The 16,454-nt window shown below is 28.8% G+C and overlaps 3 protein-coding genes and 1 long non-coding RNA gene across 4 annotated transcripts in view; 1 reads left to right on the top strand and 3 right to left on the bottom strand.

Annotated features, from left to right (window-relative positions):
- Positions 1-16,454, top strand: part of LOC118450134 (uncharacterized) — a 110,422-nt gene that overhangs the window by 79,376 nt on the left and 14,592 nt on the right. The gene's annotated exons all lie outside the window — the stretch shown is intronic.
- On the bottom strand, positions 4,736-5,708 carry LOC146872077 (fatty acyl-CoA reductase wat-like). The gene is made up of 4 exons (XM_085664410.1): positions 5,641-5,708; positions 5,444-5,539; positions 4,957-5,277; positions 4,736-4,870 (listed from the first exon to the last, which is right to left on the bottom strand). The coding sequence occupies exons 1-4, from the start codon at positions 5,706-5,708 to the stop codon at positions 4,765-4,767; spliced, it is 591 nt and encodes a 196-aa protein (XP_085520536.1). The 3' UTR covers positions 4,736-4,764.
- Positions 5,912-6,434, bottom strand: LOC146872076 (uncharacterized). Its single transcript, XR_014983652.1, has 3 exons — positions 6,370-6,434; positions 6,131-6,276; positions 5,912-6,016 (listed from the first exon to the last, which is right to left on the bottom strand). It is a non-coding gene; the product is annotated as an uncharacterized LOC146872076 (long non-coding RNA).
- LOC118450130 (fatty acyl-CoA reductase wat-like) overlaps positions 13,194-16,454 on the bottom strand; it is an 86,207-nt gene continuing 82,946 nt past the window's right edge. Inside the window, 9 exon segments of the mRNA XM_085664409.1 lie at positions 13,194-13,299; positions 13,386-13,452; positions 13,504-13,643; positions 13,737-13,970; positions 14,089-14,284; positions 14,372-14,481; positions 14,606-14,751; positions 14,851-15,099; positions 15,897-16,204. Coding sequence (XP_085520535.1) covers positions 13,194-13,299; positions 13,386-13,452; positions 13,504-13,643; positions 13,737-13,970; positions 14,089-14,284; positions 14,372-14,481; positions 14,606-14,751; positions 14,851-15,099; positions 15,897-16,184 — 1,536 coding nt within the window. The 5' untranslated portion in view covers positions 16,185-16,204.

Genomic DNA, 16,454 nt, shown 5'->3' with positions numbered 1-16,454 from the left:
ATCTGGAAAATATAGTGGCTGTAGCATTGTATCTCATTCAAGCTGTAAAAGCTTTTGGCGAGTGATCAAACTTGTATGAGGTCTCGCATTATCTTGATGAAACACAACATCTTCTCTGTTAATTAATTTTGGCCATTTCTGTTGGAGTGCATCATTCAGTTTGTCCAGCTGATGACAGTAGACTTGCGAATTAATTGTTGTGTTATCCGGTAGTCTCAAAAAAAAACGATTTCTAAAAAATCTCACCAAACAAATAGAATGGCCATTTTTTAATGGATATTGGCTTTGGAAATGCTTTGAGCCGGTTCATCTTTTTTACTCCACGATCTTTTGCGTTTGACATTGTTATATACAACTCATTTTTCGTCCCCAGTAATAGTATGCTTCAAAAATGGATCATTTTCGTGACGTTTCAGAAGCGAATCACAGACGACTCAAATTTCTCTCCGTGAGAACATGGGGAACCCATATATAGAGCTTCGATGTTAAACCCAAGCCTTTTAAGTGGTCATGAGCAGTTGAATTTGATAAATTTAACCACTCACCAATCTCACGTGTTGTTATTCGCCGGTTTACATCAACTAATGCCTTTATCGTGTCTTTATCAGCTTCAACCGGCTTTCCAGAACGTGATACATCTTCGACATCAAAATTACCGGATCGAAATTTTCCAAACCATTTGTGGCACTGGTGTACTGTCAACACATCTTCTCCATACGCATCAGTTAATTTCTTTCTACAAAGAACAGCATTTTCAACGTTCAACATTCTCTTGAACAGCATTTTTACCTTTTCTATAGTAAAAAAGTAAAATATGACGAAAATGCTGCTTATTGCTCTCTATATTTAAAATGGCACCAACCAAAAACTACTGCGTAGAATAAATTGGACTTTTTCACACACAAGCCTTGCTATATCAGCCCTCAAAACATATAATGATTACGCGGCTTAAGTGTGAAGTTGGTTGCAAAAAAAAATACAATTAAATGTTCTGTCGGGAAGAAACGAAATTACCTTCCGAACAACCCAATATATTCAGGAAACTTGTCACACGTTGTTACAGTTGAGACATAACGCGTCAACTACTGTAACTATTAAAATAATGTATTTTGCTTTAAAATATCATTCTAATAGTAATCTTATAGTTAAATGGTTAATTAGTTTTTTTCTTAAAAATTTATAACTTTCCAATGGCAATATGCAACTCAAAAAATTTATTTCACCACAATAAAATTTTGGTTTCCACTGATTTTATCAATGATTAAACACTTGTTTCATACTTCGTATCTATCATTTGTTCAAAATATTCGTTTTACATTGATAAAAAAATTGTTTGGACTTGATAAATGTTAACTCAGTCATTTTGTATACTCCTCAAACTTCCAGCTTTCCTCCACCAAAATATAACTAAATTTAGTTATATTTGTATAATTATACAGATTTGTCAAAGGAAAAAAATATAGTAAAAACATATTGCTTTTTAATGCTTAAAAGTTTTATATGATCTTAAAATGTGAAAGAAGAATTATTCGTTTGTATGTACACCGTAAATTAATATACAACGATGGATAATGATACCTACAGTTTGTTATTTGTTATAATTATCTTTTAATTTTTCCGTCAATTTGAAATATTTTCATATAAAGTTTAGAAATGAAATGTTTTGATAGAGTTCACTATATTTGATTATTTTTCGACTATTTAAAAATTTCGATAGGGTCAGTACATGCAGAATTGGAAAGTACTTTCGGGGAAGGAAACTGAGTTTAGTTGATAAAAATAGAAGAAAACATTACCTCTCAATTCTATTTTGCAAAGCGGTCACACGTACTTTATCTACTGTTAGCGGTTGAATGTCCTACATAAGTTCATTTCGATCGTAAATACTTCTCTGTCAAAATCAAAACAGACTTCAGTTTAGACTGTAGCACGCGAATACTTAATTATGCTTTTTCTTATGTCTATAGGAATGTTAAACCAAACTTTTTCTTACTATATTATTCATTTTGGTAAACGTTGGGGACAAAAACTGGTTAATAAGCTACCGTTCGATAAAATGCTAATTAGATCGCGTGACGACATTGACGTAGTTCATAAATACAACAGATCGAAAACAAATGAGACGGCGAGTTGTGAATTAAACATAAAATCGTTGTAACCTCGGATCCAAAAAAATTAGTTTATCATCTTTTACTCTTAAACTTGTGTTGGTCATATCTCTCTCACTCGTACATAATAATCGCTTTCTAGTTGCAGATTGTTATGATTTTGGAAATCATAACTGAAATTACCTATAGTAAATATTACCTATAGTTTTTTTTCTTTTAAATGTATGGAAGAAGAAATTAGATCCTATTAAATTTGATAAATTTTCATCTCTATCGAATATTGCTCCCCAATTTTGCATGTAACATTTCCTCTTCCAACATCTTTTTGTTTTTATTTTTCTCTTTACTCTTGAAATTGCAAAATATTCATGTTCATTCGTGAGCTGTACATATGTAGACTTCGCATTTTCAAGTTGCAGTTGTTGATAAAATTCGTACGAGTAGAAAAACAAGCTTATGTAACTTAGTGCGATATTGATGTATACAATATGTATAGTTGTAGGTATTGTAGAATTAGGAAAATATTCATGTATATATGTATGAGTGTCGAAAAAGTGCTGGAAATGATGATAGAGATGTAGACCTGATATAGATATGGTATAAGATAGACATGTAGATATGTTACGAACGATATATAAGCGAGAGTATATGAGCGATGGAGTTAAGTGACGTGTGAAGACTAAGTGACGTTTAGGACTTTGTCTAAACACATGGATTGTAGGTCCGTATCATAAAAGATGTACATAGATGGAAGAAAACAATAATGAGCGAGCGGAAGAAAGAAACGGTAATTAGTATAAGGAATTAGGCATTGTGCGGAGAGATTAGAATAGTACAGAATAGATCAAAATAGAAAATAGAGTAATATACACTGAAAAGTATAAAAGAACAGAGCAAATCAGAACAAAATAGTTAAGTTTTATCGAGTATCGAAGAGAATAGAGGATCTATTTATATCTTTTTTTTTAAATAAATGATTGTTTTTTTTGGCTGAAGTTCATTATCCTACGATATATAAGTATCGGTTTTAGAATGAATATTTATCGTTGACAAACTACGGCAAGACATAGAAATATCATTTAGACATTTAGCTTGCAATGTAGAGCCCATTTTTAAATTTCAAATTAGGGAACTCGAACAAAACAGAGGCACTATAAATTCTTATTTCGTCTTTACTATCTCCATTCTCCCAACGTCCAATTAAATAAATATGTTTCATTAAGAAAATGATATTCTATAAGTTCTTGCTAATATATCGTATAACCTGATTTATAGTAATCTTGTGTATATTATAATAAATTAATCTTTGAATATTGATGATTATCAAAAAAAAAAAAAAAATGCTTCGGAATGAATATTTTCCACTGTCAACCGACTATGAAAACGGGCATATGGGAATTTTACCCAAGAAAGAGGTCAGTTAGTTAACAATGCAGAATGCGTTTTAGGGCAAAAGATATGAATTATATTTCGAAAGGGAAATAAATGACTTACAATCTTTCCTCCTCATCTTGATTTATCGTTGTTTAATAATATGACGAAACATGAGAGTATGTAAATTATAATCCTGATCGATAAATTACAAGTCGACTTAAGTGAGCAATCGGACATTTCGAATTGTCATTTTGAAAAATACTATGATAGATCATAAGATAAAAGAAAGCTCATGTAATATAAGCGTTGAAGAAAAGCTTATGTAAAAATTCTGAAGAGAAGTTAATCGCATTTTCTTTATACTTTTTACAATGTATACACAATGTATAGATAATTATATTATCATAGAGGAATATGACTAAATTTGTATAACACATTTATTATACAATTATGATTATTGTATTACATATAATATTTATTATAAATTATGATTATTGTATTACATACAATAATGTTAATCTATATTTATTTTACTTATTGCAAAAGTGTTTCCCATTTTGCACAATTAAAATTGACGCACTTTCAGCGCAATTATAAACATTTGAAGCAAACATTCTTCCCTTATGCTCATGTCACATACAGATATTGTTATCGAATGTACTCACTGTAGCACCGAACTATAAAGTTTAGTAGAAGTAGGTAGCCTCTTCCCCGCAATCACGGAGGGCTTAAACTGTCAGTGTACGCAATGCATAACCATCAAAAACTATACATTTAGAAATTAATTTTCAACGTTTCGGTTAAATTTTTGGGATTTGAGATCAGTATGGCGAATACATTTCACAAAAAAGTAATGAATTTCCCAGTAAAAATGATACGGAATTAATAAGTATTTCGGCAACAAATCTCACCAGTTATGATTCCGAAATACGTATTTATCGAACGAACTTTAAATTATTGTCTTATTCATTTTACTTTAATTTTTACTAAGAAAGAGAAAATGCAAAAAAAGTGATACATGGTTTCAGTGAAGTTTAGAAATGAAAATTGTAGCTAAATATTCGACCATAATAAAAATTAAATATAAAAAAAAAAAGTATATATTATATCCAATAAGTAGCATAGTGTATAAGGAGAAAATTCAAACCCAAATATCTGTCCGAGATTTCACGAATAAAAACCGTTTAATTTTGATTTATTTTATTCAAGAAATTATTGATTCGTACATAGGCTAAATTATAATTATTTTTATCCTTCATTCTCTTGCTTATCTTTGCTTCTTTTACGGAGATCCAAACTTTACAAGCAGTCTGGAAATCATAGCCCATGTGATGATAAATAGAACACACGCGATAAGAAGTTTCAACGCTTGATGCATCAAATAAAACCTTGAAAATTTGAAAAATCAATATTATTTGAAAGTGATTATCAATAACAGAGGGAAAATGAAGTAAAAATGCAATAAGAGAGATACCTTCGCCATTTTATACGAGCTTGTGGAAGTGTCTCAATAGGATCCTTTAAGATATATTTTCTTATACCTGAGAAGTATGTTTCAAAATAAATATGCCAAACGAGAATCTTCATATCACAAAAGAATAATTCACGATCTTCGGGCGTCAACTTCCTCAACAATTCGTTCCATCTTTCATTCGTAAATTTTTTTTCGTTTATACAAAAATAATTAAGTAGATCTGACATTTCATGAATTTTATTATACATTCTGAGTAATCTTGAACGAAAAGGATTATCGCCAGATGAAAGTTTTCGCTTCTTTATCGTTCTAATACGCTCCCTTCAGAAAATTAGATAAGAGAAATTTATCTTGGGTTTTTACTCCTGCACAAAGAGAGTGTATCGATTATAAGAGCTGGTAATGAATAGACAAAATATACGTAGAAAATATAGATCGGCCGATATTTTGTTATTTCAAAGAATTTGATCAAATTGTCTTTTCAGACAGTACCAATTCTCCATACGTAAGTATCTCGTTCAAAAATTTGCCGAATGAATTGTGCTTTGATACGTAATTATAAATGGGAATATCTTCGTTGGATCTAAAAAGATTATGTACTCATACAGACGAATTAATTCAATATTTTCTAATATCATTATTTAATTTGATCCAAAAAATATTGTTTCGAGTATTTGTCGTTACTTTCGATTATTTACAATCTCCCATGCGCAAGCGATTATTCCATTGGCGGTCAAATCTCCAGGAACCATGTCCACATTTATCGATCTATCGCACTAGTGAATTCGCATTAATCCAATTAGAACATTAGTTGTAATTTCTGTTGGTTCGTACACGTTGTCGATCCATCCTTGAATAGGTTCTCGATACGTAGATATCACTAGGAATATTAAACTGATTAACATACACCATTTATTGTTTTATTCTGTAAGAATTACATTACTACCAACCAATTCCTGGACGAAATATTCCAATTGGTATAGAGTCAGCATGCTTTTTTATAAAATTCTATGCGGCTGTTTTCGTATAAACATAAGTATTTGACCATATTCCGAGTAATCTATAATCAAACAATTGTCTGAGTGTAATTAAGTGCACTATCTATTCATTTTATATTTTTTATAACTAAATATATTATAAACTAAGCAATCGATACTCCGAGATATAAACATACTGTGGGGTAATATCGTCGAGCAATTTTTCATTTATACTGTTCACCAAATTTATCAACTTATCGGGATCTATCGGTGGGTCATAAAATTTCTCTTCAAGTGGAATATGAAAACAATTGGAATAAGCCGCTGATACCTGCACAGCACTCTGAAATGTTAAGGATAACAAAGATTTGTTAAAGTCAGATTTTGAAACACCCTGACTGATATTAATACGTAGGACAGAGGACAAAGGTGGCACCTTCGGTTTGACATTTCTTTGGACAAATTTATTATATCCTTTACACTTCGAACGTTGATTTCTGTCACCAATTTTATTCTCTCGTTGAACTTAACGGTTGTGGCGACATGAAAAATAATTGAGACCTTGCGTAGCTCTGTCGACCATTGAGATATCGAGATTCGGCAAGGTACAATCGCCCCTGATTGGGACTATACGATTCTGGAATGTTGGTTGTTTCTCTCTCAAAGTGGAAAATAACTGGAAAGTTGAAAGAGTTATAAATATTTTCTCTCTTACGTTCGTTATGATAAATGACAGGAAAACTACTTTTCGCGATTTTTTCCACTGGTTATGATAGACTACTACTTTGTTTCTCAAATTTCTTTATTTTATATACCAATTATATTATTTAATAGAAAGAGATAATTTCAAAGTTGTGTCAAAGGTGAAATAATAATTTACTAATCCCTGTAATAGATATAATAACTCACAGAATTTTCAGTTAGTTCTTTCATGCGTTGATGCACACTTTCTCCTTTTTTTGTACGTATCAAAAGATAAATGCAAGTGATACCGGGACATTCTCTTAACAATTTCTCGATTAATAACTTTCCTATGAATCCTGTTCCACCAGTTATAAAAATACTTTGACCACTGTAAAATTTTTGAATGGGTGTAAGTTCGTCATTATCCTCGATGGGTTGAATATATACAGGAGCATATTTAATTTCCGTAGCATCTCTCAAAGAACTTTCCGATAGGGCTGTTTCTTGTTCATCTCTTTCTGGCAGTACGTCTATCATAATTGCTTCTCTAAATCTATCTGAAAACATAAACATAAACGTACGTGTAGAAATCTTCTCTGTTTTTCTATCGTATTTATTTATTTTAATCGTTTAAACGATAATGCAACTAAGTTCAAGTGTCCGTTGAAAATATTATAATCGAACGTTTGATTAACACAATCTTTATTCCGATGGGTTTGGTCTGTCTATCTTAATATCGATTATTAAAAAGCATTCATGGCATCTATTACTCGTCCTAATATATATCTATAATTTAAAATAGACAATTTCGTTATGATAGAAAATGATCGATAATTGGTGTCCTCGATAATTCGAAAGGGAAAAATATCACATGTACATATATTAATATTAATTGCTTCATGATATTGTTTTTTATCTACTATAAGGTAAAAAAAAAGCATTTCAATTGCAAATGTATCGTTCAACCTACCCTATAATAATGTGTAATTAATGAACATCATAGAACAAGTTATACAAAAAAAATCAATTGAGTCTTCAAATCATTAATCTATACTATACGTATAATTTTTCGCGTACTACGCAAATAGAACAACGTGTGATATTCCTCGTTAATAAAATGATACGTAATTCTTTCTACTAGACAAATTTTTTAATCTTCACTTCATTCAGACAGGAAAAAAATATTTATTACGATTCTTGGAGAAATCTTTTCAATATTTGATAAAAGATAAGTGCAAAAAAGTTAAAAATTGGTCATAATAAAACTAAAAGGGGATCATATAAAAACTGACAAAAAAAAATGTCAGGAAATTTACTGTAAATAATTACATTACATATTCCTTCTCAACAATGTTTATGTCAGATAAAAATATTTTTGATCAGTCCATTAACAAAAGACTAATCAAAGCTGATCACATTCCGTGTTTAGACTTCTGAATATTTCGAAAATTAAAAAAAAATTTTTCGCGTTCTATTTATGGTTTTAATTATGGTAATTGCAGCTAATTCTTCTATATTTTGTTGAATTGTAATATTAACCGAATACCTTAATTTCTTATTTTTCCGTAATTTCGTGTAACTCACAAACCTATTTATGCTTTTTAAAATGTTCACGTAATTATTCACTTGAAGCTTCGTAAAAGAATGTTACTAAATTTTTATAACACACCTTTTGATATTGATTCTTTTTAAGTGTATACTTCTATAAAATTTACTTACTTTCAGAATTATTTTCCATATTGCAGAATTAAAATAAACGGGCTTACAGTAAAGTTATGAACATTCGGAGTAGAGATTTCTTTCCATTTCTTAGGACAGTTGTAGATGTTGATTGAACGAATCTCACTTTTGCACTGAAATGTAAAAACAACCAAAAGTATTTAATCTTTTTCTCCCAAAAGTATTTAATCTTTTCATTGATCAATTCTTGATCTTTTTCGACACTCTTGCTTTTTTTTCTTTATATTCGAATATAATTCGTATCCTGGAAAACACATGTGGTTCAAAAGAAGCTATTAACACATAGGGGTTATAGCTTGTTTTAATGCTTGATGTATCTAATAGAGTTTTAAAAATTCGGAAAGAGAGAATCATTTTAAATTTTAATGACAAACGAACAATGAAAGGAAAAGGCAAGAAAGAAGATGTCTTTGTTATTTTATATATGCTATGTAGAAATGTTTAAATGGCATATTTAAGATTCTTATCGTTAGGAGATATGATCAATAGTATTTATTTAAAAATTACGAACGAGATTTAAACAAAAATTAATATTATCAGTCTTATTTTAGTAATGGATGTAACATTCATGCGAAAGAGAAAAGAAGGGACGATGAAAAATAATGTGTAAGGTAGAAAACAGAAAAAAATTCTACATTCGAATTTACATGTCGCTTTCTAGATGAGTTTGGGAATGATGCAAGAAATGATGTAAATGTTGGCAAAAATAGTCAGATAACGATTTTCATAATCAAAAGAGACATCAAGTTCTTTCTTTTTTTGTAGAACCTGTTAAAAGATAAATCTATCTTTTAAAGTGATATCCTCATAACAATTCCTTAGTCAATAATTACCTCGTTGATTTTATCCCCTTGTTAACAAATATTTATTTACGTGTTCATTTTTATACTCAGAAGATCGAAAGATCATTATCTAATTAAATTTTTAGAACGCTGTTAAGTAAAATTTTCGTTACTACAAAATCTCTTATCATTGCGAATAATCTGATATCATCACATATGAATATGTCAGTGTTTTCTTCCGAAATGCAAATGTGCAAAAATAATCCGTAATACGAAGTGAAAGATGAGTGGAACTTTCCTGTCATTTTACTTTTTATTTTGTAATTTTATATTTCTTGCAATACATAAATATTTTTTGTTAAGAAAATGACACTTTGTAATATCTTAATAATAAATCTTTTATATTTCTGTATAAATCATTATGAAAGATACATAGATATGATCTATATCATTTATTACGACTTTTTTAAGTTTCAATCAAATTTTTGTTAAACTGAAACAATTAAGTTGAAGATGAACCTCTTTTTGAACTAGTTATTAGTCAACGATCAGTTTTACTTTAATACTCTACATAGTCTCAAATTATTAATTCTATAAAAAGAAAAATAGTACAATCTCAACGGATCGTCTAATATACAAATTTTAAAATATTCTCTCAATATTTATTTTACTATAAATTATATAGAACATGAAAATACAATGTATTAAAAGAAAAAATACACACTTACTTTATTATACATTTGTCGATCGTTCAACAAATTCTTGTAACTCAGAAATAACGTACGGTCGCGGCATCGAAAATAATTAAATAACTTGAATTCTACGATAAAACATTCCGCAATAGAGCGTACCTCTATATTATATTAATATAAATTTATATTAATATAAATTTATATTAATATAAATTTATTAACAATTAATAAAACTAACCGTGTAGACAAACAGTCACGGTGCTTCTCCATTCCCGCCATCTTCCACGATTAAATAGAATTTATCGCGAAGTATGATCGACTCTTTCGTGGTACATTTATCAGAAAAATAAAATGAACCTTCGGAAAAATGAAATAGAAAGAAATATAAAAGTAAGATAAAGAGCATGATTTTTATATTCTCATTGTATAACAATTCTCATCTAATTTTTTGTGATCGTATTCAATTAAAATTTTAAAGTCACTTTTATCAATCAATCGTAATGATAAATTCATGATTGATTTAATTATAATATCTGCTGCAATTTCTGTGAAATTAATTTTTGGAACATATTCATATGATACATTATCTTTAACTTACTTCTCGATACAATATTTAACATATATTATATGTTAATTGTTTTATTCTGTAATACAATCTGAATGATTATAAGTGCATATAAATCTACTTTTAGCTGAAATGTCTAGCTCAGCTGCTTGCTTCTATTATTATTTTTTTTATCTTTCAATTATATAGTCCATTCTTTTAATCGGATTAAAATCGATATATATATATATATATATATATATTATATAATATATATTTATATAATGATGATGACATTACGATATAAATTTATAAGTTATCGTAGCTAGATTTTTTTTAATTATTTAGGTCTATCGTCAAGTGTTAATGAACGACTAATACTATAGGTATTAACTTCTTAACGTATATGTTTAGGACATAAATCACTTAATACACTTATCTAAGGAATAAAAAAAAATGCATCAATTGGTGCAGACAAAAATATAGATCTCTTTTAAAAGAAAAGTCCAGTTGCATTATTCTGATATATCGATGCATAAAAATGTATAAAATCATTTGCGTATCATGTACTATCTAACACCATTCAACTTTGACTTATAAGTTTTTTTTTTATTTTCAACCATTACTCGGTTTCAATTCAGCGTATTCCAGTTATGTGAGACACCCTGTATAAATATCACCTCAATTTTGATTTCATTTCTCACATATCTCAAATATATTTGGGAGTAACATTTATGTTTCTCAAAAACTCACAAAGAGTTCAAATCTATTTCTTCTATACATCGAATGTATTTGAAATTATTGCTTCCCTTTTCAACAGTACTAATGAATCATTCAAAACTGACTTTTATCCCCGTTTTTTTTCTATATATATTTTCGCAACAATAACGAAATCGTCTAGGATCAATTATCTATCTATAGCTCTTCCATCTAGGAACAATAATCTAGCAATACAAGAGCGAATATCGAACGTTACATGCCGTGAGTCACCTGATCGCATTCAATTATAATTTTCATCCACTCTTTATCGTATTTTAAAAAATTAAATGAAAATCAATCTCTATTCGACATCATTGATACTCGACGTTCCTTTTCTTTCCAGATTACTCAAAATTTATAATAAAAATTACAATATATTGTCGATCATTTTTGTACGATCGAATAAAAGGGTATGAATGATAAATAGAACGAACCAAAAAGAAAATTAACTTCTACAGTATTGTATAAAATAATAAATATATCTTCTTTCTTTTCTGCTTCTTTCATTATTCGTCTCTTTTTGACAATCACTTTCAAATGACGCTTATTTTTTGAATTTTTAGTACTTCGATGAATGCATTAAATATCGAAACTTCTTATAACCAGTTATAAAATTGAGCTACTTTCTTCAGATTACTGACGTTCGAATATTTGTATAAGAAACAACGTTGTCAAAAAATGAAAACAAAGATGAAATCATTTGAAAGTAGCGAGGATACTCTTTGAATTCACTTTAATAATTCAATATAAATGTAAACTTTGTTCGAGTAACGCCTACATCTGAAGTAAAAAGGAAGAAACGCCTGCTTTAAACTTTCGTAACTATCTTGAAGGCGCATCAATTTAATTCTGCAATATGGAAAATAATTTTGAAAGTAAAGAATAATTATATAGATATGAATTTTAAAAAATCCTATCAGAGCATGTTATAAAAACTTATTAAAAGTATTTTATGAAAATTCAAGAATAGAATTAAGTAGAAATTTTTAAAAATAAAAAAATATTAATGAATTACGCAGAATTCCGCAAAAAGAGTAATTCAAGTATTTGAATAATAACGTAATTTACCAAAATCAACAAAAATTATGTACGACTGACGGTAAATATGATATAAACAAGTTTTTCAGCAATTTTTGAAATAATAACACATTGACGTCCTTTGAAGCTGGAGATAATCTAAATATGTGATGATTTTGTGTCATTACTTTCCAACGCGTTACGTTCGAAGAACTAATGCTATAATTTGTTAACAAATTAATATTTTTCAAAGAAATTTTGAAGAAAGCGGTAAATTATTCAACTACGAGCTTACTAATTAGAAACATATGCGACTGTTGGAAAAGTAAAGAAAGTACAAAAAGATTTTATTTCCGAGCAGTCTATGCACATTCATGATATAAAATGTTGTGGGATAACTAATTGCATTGTAGACAAAGTTATTTTTATCGCTTGAAAATATACATTGTTCCAGCATCACGATATAGAAGGACAAGTTGAAAGCATATACTGTTTCTTTAATTCATGAAAAATATTTTATTCATGATAAATATTATATGAAGAGAAGCAGAACGATCTATAGCATTTTATAGATTTATTTTAAAACAGATTTGCAATAATCACAATAATATATATATTAATATATATATATATTATATATATATATATATATATATATATATATATATAATATCTCGAATTGATAAGATGAGGTGATAAACGAAAATAAGTTTCTCTGTGAACAAAGAAACGACAATTTATGTTTATTATTCACACTGTTAAATTTTAATTAATATATATAAATTTTCTTATAGCTGTCGTGTTACTTTTCTCTTCTACGTTATATTTAGTAGTTATATTTAGTAGTAGAGTAAATGCAAAAAAGAAAACCCAAATATCTGTTGAAATATCACAAATAAAAACTAGTAATTTACTCCTGCCTCTTCGCCATACCGTTTAATTAAAATCTATCAAATATGAGAAATAATTGATTTGTATATATATGAAAATTTAAATTATGATTATTATTTTATCTTCATTTTCTTTCACTATTATGCTTCTTTTACGATGATCTGAACGTTGCAAGTAGTCCGGAAACGATAGCCCATGCGACCATAAGAAAGAAATAGGCGATAACAAATTTCAATATTTGATGCATCCAATAGAGTCTTGAAAATTCGAAAAATAAGTATCATTTAGAAATTAATATTAATGACAGATAAACAATAATGTAAAAATGAAAGAAAGAAGATACCTTTGCGATTTTATACGAGCTTGCGGAAGCGTATCAATGGGATCCTTTAAAATGTACGTTCTTATCCCTAGGAAATAAGTTTGAAAGTAACTATCCTAATCGAGCTTTTTTATATTACAAAAGAACAATTCGTCATCCGCAGGTGTTAAATTCCTCATCAATTCGTTCCATCTTTCATTTGTTAAGTTCCATTCATTCATAGAAAAATAACCAAGATTGTCCGATATTTTGTGTATTTTATTATACATTCTGAGTAATCTTGAACGAATAATATTATTATCAGTATAAAATTTTTCTCCCTTTTTTCGTTCTAATGCTTTTCCTTCAGAGAATAAGATCAGAAAAATTTACCTTGGCCGTTTATATAAACACAATGCGATCGTACCAATTATAAAAGCTGGTAGTAAATATAGAAAATAAACGTAGAATAAATAGACCGGCCGGTATTTCGTTATGTTTAAAGAACAGTACCAAATTGCTTCCTTAAACGGCATTAATTGTCCGTATTTAAATAATATTTTCTTCAGTCTGTTGTAAGTGATTACATTATATTCAGATATGTAATTGTAAATGGGAATATCATCGCTGAATCTGAAACATTATCGATTCGAATAAAGAAGATATAATTTTTTTTTTCTAAAATCATTATTTAATTTGATCGTGAAAATACTATTTCCGTGTAAACGAAATCATTTGAACCTACCGATGTTTATTTGAAATATCCCAGGCACTCGCAATTAGATCATTTATAGTTAGATCTCCGGGTACCAAGTCTATTTTTAACGACCCATCACAATAATGAGTTCTCATTAATCCCATAAAAACGGATGCAGTAATTCCTACTGGTCCGTTTATATTGTCGATCCATCCCGGAAAAGGTTCTCGATAAGTTGATGTTACTAAAAATATTACATTAATTAATATACATTATTTATATTAATTATTTTTTTTTTGTATTATTCTACACAAACTATATTACTGCCAACCAATTGCAGGACGAAAGATTCCAATCGATATCGATTTAGCATGCTTCTGTATCATATCTTCAGCGACTGATTTCGTGTACACATATGTATTCGGGCATATTCCAAGTAATCTAAAAAAAAGGAACGATGTAAATGTATTATTAATTAATGCATAATACAAATTCTTAAATTCTTTTTTTTGTAAATAAATGTGAAATAAGTAAAAAGAATTATTATTTGGAAATTTAAATGTACCGCGGTGTAATGGCGTTGAGCAATTTTTCATCCAAAGAATTCATCAGATCAATCAACTTGTTTCCATCCATAGGTGGATCATAAAATATCTCTTTAATCGAATTATGAAGACAATTAGCGTAATCCGTTGATATGTGTACAAAACTCTAAATTATCAAAGATAACGAACATTTACAAAAGTCAATGTATTCCTCGAAATATTCCTTGATAGTTATTAGTAAGTATATATAGGGTAAAGATGGTACCATCAGATTCGGCATTTCTTCGGATAAATTTATCAAATCCCTTAGACTTTGGACGTTAATAGCTACCGCCGCTTTCATTGCTTCATTGAATCTCACGGTCGCGGCGACATTGAAAACAATTGATACTTCGCGTATGAGTGTAGCTCTATCAATTTTGGAAATACCGAGATTTAGCAAGCTACAATCTCCCTTGATCGCGACTATTCGTTTTCAGAATTTTGGTTCTACTTCCTTCAACTTGGAAAATAACTAGAAAACGCACAGAGTTGCAAATTTTGTCTATTTCGTTTAAATAAATGTCATAAAAAAATAAATAGCATTCGAAGACTTCGTACATGTTTAAAGTACATTAAACCAATAATTTATTTATTAATTTCTTGTTTCGTATATCTAGCAAGTATATACAAGGTATTCAATTTATCTCAAATAATTAAAATTTCAGAGACTGAAGAGAGCAAAAAAATTTTTGAAGAGATTTGTTTGATATGATCGGAAACATTGGATGGTGCCAAATTTATTTATATAATTCGAACGATATGGAAAATTCTACAGTTAAGTTCATTTTTTTAATAGAAATATATATTCTTTTTTCATGGTTCAATGATTTTTTGAGACGAATTCGACGACTTTCTATATGAAGTCATTTATTATTATAAAATACTATAAATTACATTATAAATTCGTGAGATCTCAAATAATAAGGAATACAAATATATATCACTAGTTCATGACTGTTATACTGCATAGAATTCAACATGAATGTAAATCAATCCAATTATCAAAAAGCAGTTATATAGTTCGATTTAAAAAAATGAATTTGACTTTGAAATTCTCCCAACGTTTAACACGCTTAAAAAGAAATTGAAACATGATGGATCCCTTCACATTAAACAAATTCGTACAAAAACTTTCTTTTTTAAGTTCGACCTCTCATAAGATATTCTCATTTTTCAAAATAAATAAGACACGCTGTATACATTATTTAATAAATACAGAATCTCATAGATAAAGAATCAAAGAAAATATAGAAATAATAAACAACTAACCGAATCTTCCATAAATTCATCCAAGCGTTCAAGAACATTTTTCCCTTTTTTCGAACGTATCAAAATATAAATGCATCTGATGCCAGGACATCCTCTTAACAATTTCTCGATTAATAATTTTCCCATGAATCAAGTTCCGCCAGTTAAAAATACACTTTCATCGTCGTAAAACTTTTGAATAGGTGTAAGATTGTCGATTATTTCGACGGATGATTCTATAGTTGATGTTCCAACTGTTGAATCAAGGGCCACTTCTTGACCATACTCTTCTAACAGCGGTTTCATCATTTCTACTCTTCCAAATTGATCTATAAAAGTAAGCGCGAATTAGAAATTTTTTTAAATTCTATATCATAATTTTCTCTTTCGAACGAGTTTTTTTAATCTGCTTCTGAAAAGAAAACTGATAATTTTATAACCTTAACGTCAGAGTATATATGCTAACGCGACGAAGCTGAAATGTCTTCTGAAAAAATTATAAATTGTACTCTCGATTATTATTGACGCATTTTTTTATTAACGCATTTTATTCTAACTGCGTCTTTTCTTTTATCTTCA

Source organism: Vespa mandarinia, unplaced genomic scaffold (assembly GCF_050613455.1).
Source record: "Vespa mandarinia isolate Hongniang unplaced genomic scaffold, ASM5061345v1 scaffold_57, whole genome shotgun sequence".
NCBI classification, from domain to species: domain Eukaryota; kingdom Metazoa; phylum Arthropoda; class Insecta; order Hymenoptera; family Vespidae; genus Vespa; species Vespa mandarinia.
Note: the sequence above shows the minus strand (reverse complement) of the source record. Positions and strands in the feature narration are given on the sequence as shown.